The 8,415-nt window shown below is 44.2% G+C and overlaps 1 protein-coding gene across 1 annotated transcript in view; it reads right to left on the reverse strand.

The window, feature by feature from the left end:
- Window positions 1-3,264: 3,264 nt before the first annotated feature.
- LOC141331529 (putative neural-cadherin 2) overlaps window positions 3,265-8,415 on the reverse strand; it is a 28,804-nt gene continuing 23,653 nt past the window's right edge. Inside the window, exons 7-8 of the mRNA XM_073836585.1 lie at window positions 3,510-3,705; window positions 3,265-3,369 (exon numbers count right to left, since the gene is read on the reverse strand). Coding sequence (XP_073692686.1) covers window positions 3,265-3,369; window positions 3,510-3,705 — 301 coding nt within the window. The remainder of the gene's footprint in view (window positions 3,370-3,509; window positions 3,706-8,415) is intronic.

Genomic DNA, 8,415 nt, shown 5'->3' on the forward strand with positions numbered 1-8,415 from the left:
TCCGAAGTAGTGCCAAAGCTGCTCTCCACATATGACGATGATCCAGAACTAATGTCATGTACATGGTCCCATGCACAGAACGACATGACATCACACCAAGCCTACCTGCATCCAGGGCTACACAGAAACCACCTACAAGCTTGGAAAACTGTGAAAAGAACTGCCCACTCAGGTAAACAAGCGCGCAAGACAGTGTCACAAACACCAAAATGACACCTGCGCTACACCAAATCCCTGAGTTGCACACACTGAAGGGGATATCATCTGCCATCCACTACCTCCACCCTGGTCCACACTGACAGCGCGGCCAGAAGGGGGGTGGATTACACATGCAGCGGCTCTCAGCAGAGCCCAGCACCCAGATGACAACAGCTGCGCTGCACAAGCCATCCAGTGATGTGACAATCACACCAGAAGACAGAGGGAATCACAGAGACCTGCCACCAACGTGTGATGTTTATAACTGTCAATGCCTGCAGACCAAGGATCCCACGCACACAAACCCATGTGCTCATAGACCCAAGAGCGAGGCAAGACACGCCCAGAGCAGATACCTAGTGGAAAACGACAAGCCTGTCCCACTGCGACACCTTAAGCCGGGCCACCTGACATCACAGCAAGAGTGAAGGCAATCGGATCAACCCTTCTGTCACAGCAAGTCGCTAGAACTCCCTCTGAAAATTACTAACCTGCATAGACTCAAAGTAGGCTAAGCTCAGTTTCAAACATCACCACTCAGAGCAAACCAGAAGCCAGCTGAGCATCAACACCTATTCCAGACAAGCATTGCCATCACAATATGAACATTACATGCTCATCCGTGGAAAAACAGTGAAAGGCCCAGTAAAAAAACTGAGGTATTTTGTGGCACCCTAAGGTTTTCAACAACAACAAAAAAAAACACCCACCCACCCCAAGCATCGCTTCTAAGCCACAAGCAAACACCTCACGCTGCTACGCCGCCTGCATCAAACCCATGCACACTGGCTCCACCTACAAAATAGCTCTGCTAAAGCAGCCTCCACTGCTCACAAGCAATGCTGACACCTAACCTTGCAATGTCCGACCACACTGAGGCACTAAGCCAAAAACAACTCAGTGATGTCTTACACATTCTGCATCTAGCTGACAACATCTTCACATTTGTTCCTGATAACCAAACATCGCTACAGCTCCCAGCTTGTCAGGAACAAAAGGGGGGTCAATATGGTGATCTGAGCAATGCCTCTCATTTCACTGATTTAAGGCCTAATTATGTATTATGTATCAGTGTATTCACATCGATCCGCTCATGTGAAACATTTACGTCAAATAAATGTTATTATTCTAGTGTAGCTGACTAATAATTCACCACTGTCTGTGAAGCGAACATGTTTTTTTTTTTTTTGATTTGTGAAAGAGTTGCATGTGACGTCATGACTGAGCACACCTCATCTGACCACATATGAGTTCCTGTGCTTGCTCACAGCACGGACCAATCACTGCTCTCCTTGGGCGGTGTTGTGAGCTTGCATTGGTCTCTTAGCAACACATGACCCCGGAAATGTGAGCAGACACTTCTGGGTTAATCTGATAACGGCACCACCCAATTCACAGACCTTAGGGTAAACTAACAACCGCGTATAGCTAAAGCTAGCTCTGTAGCAGCCTTAAACGCATGCAAGTTAAAGCCCTCCACCTCAACTGATAGCTGTTAGCACTCAGCTAACACTTAGACACGTGTGAGTGTGGAGTGTAACATTTAACCCAAAGAATACAGACTTTGGAACATTTTAGACTAAGGGACTTTGATTTTAACTAGTGATGGGAGAGGCAAAGCTGCTTGAGGTTTGAATCGAACAATTCATTTGTGCCACAAATGATTCACTGTTGCGAAACGCCCAGTGCTGGAAACCCCTGCTGGTCAAGACAGGGAAACTGTAGTGAAAATGTAACTCAATGAAACACCCTACCAAACCAATAAACAATGATTTATTGAAGGTGTAATTAATTAAAGGTGATCAACGATCCCTAATACTTTTAAAAAATAAGGGTCTTTTAATGAGTTATATTTCAGTAAACGAATGAAAGCTTTGCCAATCAGACCAATATGAGACTTTAAAGTATGCCTCCTGTCTTTAAATGTGTCACTAAATGTGTACAATATATAGAGTTGATCCAAGATTGAATACAAATCTTAGACATTGGTTCATGAGACCTAGCATCGAACGGCTGAAATTTCAATTCAATTTGAAAAGCCACGGTGTAAGAAGCCTCGTTTACTGAAATCACCATGCACTCCGAATCATGGATTCGAGAAATAAGGAATTGACTGAGGGCCCAAACCTCTACAAAGTATGCTCAAAGACCCCATCACTAGTTTAAACAATTTAGCTCCCCCTTTCTCTTGGATTCATTTCCTGCTTGGCTGTCACCCTCTATGTAGGATCAGTCAGGGTAGCCCCTCTTCACATACTTTGGTTTTGACCATGTTATCTTTATTTTGACTTCATTCTGCCTCTCTTTTATTTGGTTTAATTTACTAACCTTTATTTAGCTTGAATGTAACAAATTCAGCTAAGATGATTTAAATTAAATTAGAAATTTGATTAAATCAATTTATTCACTTCTCTCTTGTGTTCCCTAAAGCTATTAGGACACTTTCATTAAGCTTTCACCTTAGTTAAGTTTGTCCGACTATCATCATCTCTGTCCCGGTATAGGATTATAGCAGTTCCAGAAACTGCTGCCCCCTTAACGAACCAAGCAGGTTATTGGCAGACTAATTCCTGTCCCTCTCTATACCCCTCCTTACATAGATGTTTGATGTGTCTCTGCTAGCCGAGCTAACAGCCCCTAGGTTTAATGACACTCCTGCAGCATTCCTCTGAACGAGTGACAACTGCTAGGTCATATCTCAGACTTAAACTAAATAAGGAAAGCCCTTCTTTCTCCCACTGTCTCTTTATGATTTGATTTCGGTTTGTTTTATTCAATACCTTCCTAGTGACCCAACCTGAGAACCATCAGTGCATTGAGTAAAAATGTGACCACATGTACAGCATGGTCAGTAGCTGACCCTTGCTTTCATCCTGTTTTAAAGTTACTCAAACCACTCCCTTTGTGCTCACCTGCACAAAATCTCAGGGTCCAATCTCACTAGCTCCCCAACGACCACACCTTACCTGGCCTACAGAGCCAATCACCATAAAGATAGCTTACCACCTCTGTTTGGTGTTTGTACTTGCATTTGCCTTCTGCCTCTCTCTCTCGTGTCTCCACAAGTTAACCAGCGTGTCTCAGACATCCAGCCCTGCCAACCACCAGGACCAACTGGAGACTCGGCAGAGTGCTGTGAGGGACATCCTTTAGCCTAAAGCAGCCAACAGCCTGCAACGGCAGAGAAAGGAACAGCGGGACTGCAACATGGTCGCCTCACATCCAGCCTGGACAACCAGGAGCTGACCAGCATCATCATCTCCTTGGCCCACACCCTCAAGGGTCTCAGACAGGAGGTAAATGAACTGAACCTGCAAGTCACAGAGTTCCAAAGGGAACCGACACTCGCTGGAAAAGAGAAGGAACCGACAGACGCAAGGAACCTGACAGAGCAATGGAAGGAAATCACCAGTCTTTACGAAGGCTTTAACAGCTGCCAGACACAGGGAGCAGCTTGAAAAGGCCACCAGACAAGACTTAAACAGAGAACTGTTCCACACAAAGTCACTGTTAAAACAGTGCACACAGAACTTAATAAGAGAGACACAAGAGCCAAGGCCGTAGAAGGCCTCCTGCATGCAGCCAGAGCTGAAGTCCAAACCTTAACTCAGCAATTCTGCAACCTTAAAGAGGAACTCAACACGGTCCAGAAGGACTTGGAAAAGTCCTACGGACTGCAGATGGACTAGACAAATAACATACACCCTGCTGCACATCACACAGCCGGCAGTGCAGACCCCCTTTATCCCGGTACACAGATACAAGAGGGGAAGGGGCAAAACCCTCTGCTCGACACAAGTCGACTTCCTGAAAACTTCTGCAGTGTCAGAAGGAAAAGGACTCATTCAGGTGAGTCCTGAAACAGCACATGAAGTGACATGATCTCAATCGAATGGACACAGACATCCCTGCATTCACACCAGAACTTGTAGGAGACAACGATGTCCATGCCTACCTGGGAGACATTTGACTTTCACCTGCGGTCTTGGACCAGTGTGAACCACCAAGATAGACTCCGTCTGCTCTGGGTCACCTCTAGCCCAGAGGTCCAACGCTTCCTGGCTCGACACCCAGGACCCATTCAATCAGACTACCAGCAGCTAAGACAAGCTATCATTAAGTAATTCTCAGACTCGGAGTCTGAACCTGGACTGAACGCTGCCCTAGCCACTCAACAGGGCTATAATGAAACTCCCTTTGCTTACTGTCATAGACCTCAATGAGCTTACTTCGGAGCTTGCAAGGGCTTACTTCAAGAGCCTTTTCATCCGAAACCTCCAACCTATTGCAAGTCACCATTTAGGCATGCTGGCCTGCCTCCACTCAATGCCTTTAACAACTGTGTCACCTGGCACAGAAAGCCTTTAACAAACACACACAAGGCCTGCTCAGAAAGGTTCTTAAGACCCCACTGACTGTGATCTACAAAACCCAGAGGATAAAGTTGGCACCAGAAGGCACCCCGGTATGGCTTCAGCGCAAGACCCTCCTATAAAGATTCCTAGTCAGCCTAAGACTCACAACATGAAAACATGTGCTCAAGGGAAGCAAGAGTCTCCATTAACAGATTTTGGATTTGGCTGCCTGAAAGGAAATCTTAAAGGGACATCTAAGCCTTACATGTCAACAGACTATGCACGGCCCTCTTGAAACCTACAGACACTTGCTACATGCAATTTGAATGGACACTGCTGCGTATTTCCACAACAATGACTTGTCACAGGAACACTGCCTCTAGAGAGCACAAATGTCATGACAACAGACTGTAAGCAAATCACCTGTGCCATTTAAGCTGACGATACCTCGCAACCCTAAGTTAGCTAATAACGTCAGTAGCTAGCAGTTAGCATCATTCATTCGAAGCCCTTAACTACAGCTCGTGGGCATGCAGTGCAAAGTGACCCAACCCAGTGTCATTTAACCATATTTCTTGCTCCTGATTTCTTAAACTTTTGTTTTTCCCTTACTTTGAGGTCTCCTCAGCCACTTTCGCCTTCACTATTTTAGGTGTATCCCCTCCTGGTTCAACTAAATTTGCAGTTACTTAGTTAAATTTAAATATTTAATTACATGTTAACTGTTCAGTTAGAGGAGAATTTTCCTTTTGGAGATATTTCATGTTGGGAACTACTCAATAGCACGTTGGCTAAAAACCTTAAGGAAAGAAACACCCATGATGTGGTCTTGAACACGCAGCAGCAGTGAGCCACTTTGGTATGATGATCAAAGCAAACTTAATGGTCGATCCAGATTGCTATTGAGTATTCCCAATTCCAGGTCACCCTGTGGTGTTAATAACTTAGCAGTCAGCTATTCACTTATTTCTATCTGTTTGATGTAGTTACACTAATCCCTTTCGTTCTAGTGTGGTTTCATATCTCCATAGAGCTGTAAGGAACCAGAGAAACTTTTCATTTGTGATTCTGCTTGTTCTCAACAAGTGCACCAAGTACTATGACCCTCCTACATGAGTAATCTAAATGATTACAAGGGCATAACGATAGTCATGCACACTGGTAACAAGCATTATTTGAATAGGAAAGCTGTCCTCCTTCCTTTCCCTCCTTTCCTTTACTTTTAAGAGATCTAGCCTGAGGCGAGCCATCAGGAGATTCTGAGAAATACTTTGACCATAAGAACCATCTTAAGTCATTTATTAAATCTCGGCTTACACCCTTAAAAGAAAAACTCCCAGAATCACACAAATCTTAGCATCCAAAGCTAAGATATTGATCATAGAAGACACTCCACTTGCAAGCCATGCCCCGAAACAACGAGCTGTAGGTTACATCGCTAGCTGACCTATTAAACTCTTACCGGGTCCGTCTGAAACTTTCTTTACACTACAAAATCTTTATGACAATTCTCTGCGAACACTGGAACTACCCGCCCTCTCACAAGTCAGAGTCCAACCAGCGATTCCAGACTGCAGGGACCACAGATACTAGATAACAACCACCTGACACAGACCAACTTGGGTCAGGATGACAAGTGACAGTGCCTCGACACCTGCCGCACGAGTTCGAGGACCCATACCTTGCCACCGTCTACATTTTCACACCTGATAACATCGACCACGGCACCACAGCCACTCCTTGAAGCACCAACCTCCAGAGAGCCACCTCTCTCTTCCAGCCGTGAGTGCCGGGTGCATGTCTGACTGTTCCGCACCTTTGACGTCGCCCGCTGTTGTCTGTTGGACGGACAACAACGTTCGAAAGAGGGGATATGTAGGGTCTGGACCAATCAAACACACAATTGTTCATTAGAAGTAGGAAAAAATCACACACACCCTTTTCTTAGTCCCCAACTGTAGGCTCCGGCAAGTCTCACATGGCCCACAAGGCCCCGGTTGCTATAGTGACCAGGACACCTCTGCCAGACCATAAAAACTTTACGACGCAAAAGAATGTGAATCGCAACTTCCCCAACCAACTCTCTCCTAAACAGACTGCAATAGTAACTGACTTCGTTCATTAATTCTTTAACAAACCTTCCTATGAATGAACACACCAATCCCCAAGTCAGTGTGTATTTCATTGTGGTTTGGGTATCTTGTCTTTTGGTGTAATGTTTTTATGCATGTGTTACTATAGATATGGATGGATGTGTTGTGCGGTGTAACCACATGGTCATGTTTGGTATCTCTGAATTCGTATTTTGATGGCCTAAAGGATGATACATATTATATGTCAATACACATGCAACATATTACAGTTGCATGAATCCCTAGTAGATATGAATGAGTACCCACATGCTCTCAGGAAAAGGGTCATAAAAAGCCCCCTTTCTATCCAAACCTCCCGCTTGGAATTTCAGCCTCTCTCATTGGTCAAACCCAGGCTGGGGGGGCGTCATTCTTCAAGCCTTTAAAGGGCTCTCCCACAGTTCCGCCCTCTCTCTTCTCGGACTCTTCTCTCTTCTCTTGGACTGAAAACACGTCACCCGCGCCTCCCCCAGATCCATGGGGGGGGGGGGGGGGTGCTCACCCTGCAATCATGAGGCCTACAAACCCTTCTTCGAAGCCATGTGGTCTCCAAGGACACTCAAGGAACTGAAAAGGACTCTCTGAACTGAACACATACGGAACCAATGCACAACAACAAGAGCTTGCGAGTATCTGTCCTTTCTAACGTAGATAGCTGCGTTTAAGGCGTTTATAAAAACGATTTCAGGTTGTTCAGAACCGTTTCATACCTGTCCAATGCAACTCACTTTCTGTCTCTCTCTCACTCTCTCTCTCTTACTCTCTCTCTCACGCGTTCTCTGTCTATTTGTGTTTTATGTATGTTTGTCTATGTGCGATCGTTTGTAAATAGTTGAGTTTAATAAACAACCATATATTCACATATAATGATTCTCTGTGCTGAATGCTTACATTACAACAGTCACTTAAACTGTGTCGATCTCATATTGCTACCCTTTTTGCCCTATTTTGTTCAAATTGTTTTAACTCCGTTCTGATAAGTAAAACACGTTCTCGTGACGACGGGCCAACGTCAGAGTAATGAGTATCACTGAACAATTTGCTGGACAAAGAAACCAGTCGATATCATTATTACTGTTACTGATCAGAAACTGGAAATTGCGTATATTTAATGATGATTATTATACACAATTTCCTGTGAGTTAAACTACTTTCCCTGACTGAAATGTATGTTTTAAATAACTCATTTCATCCTATTCATTGGTCACAAGGACCTGGTGGAGATTTACTGTATACATGTGATGAGAGAAACATAGTCTCATACTTGTACACACATATTGATCAATTTGAAATTCTTTGAGCTAATGACATTCTCTACAGATGTGTGTCGCATTCTTTAACAGTTCGCCTGGATACAAAGCCATCGTCACAGCAAACCCCTTTATGAAAGAGGAAAGCTGTCTTATTTACAACTGTGACAACAAGATCATCTAAATACTGGATTATCAAAAATATGTGAAATTCATGGCATAGACTCTGTGCCATGAATAATTTATATTAATAATTTATGCCAGTTTGTTGCTGTACAGACACTGGCTTTACATTTTCACACCCTAAGCATTATGCTGAAAAAAATTAACTGTGATTGGTTCATTTACATGTCTGTCAGACACCTTCTTGGATCCTTGGCCCATGAAAGTTGCGATCCAGTCCAGACATTTTTCCCATCAATCTGAAGATCTGGCTACACAAGACTACTACAGATGAAGCTCTGAGCAGAGATGGTATAT

This window comes from Garra rufa, chromosome 3 (assembly GCF_049309525.1).
Source record: "Garra rufa chromosome 3, GarRuf1.0, whole genome shotgun sequence".
NCBI classification, from domain to species: Eukaryota; Metazoa; Chordata; class Actinopteri; order Cypriniformes; family Cyprinidae; genus Garra; species Garra rufa.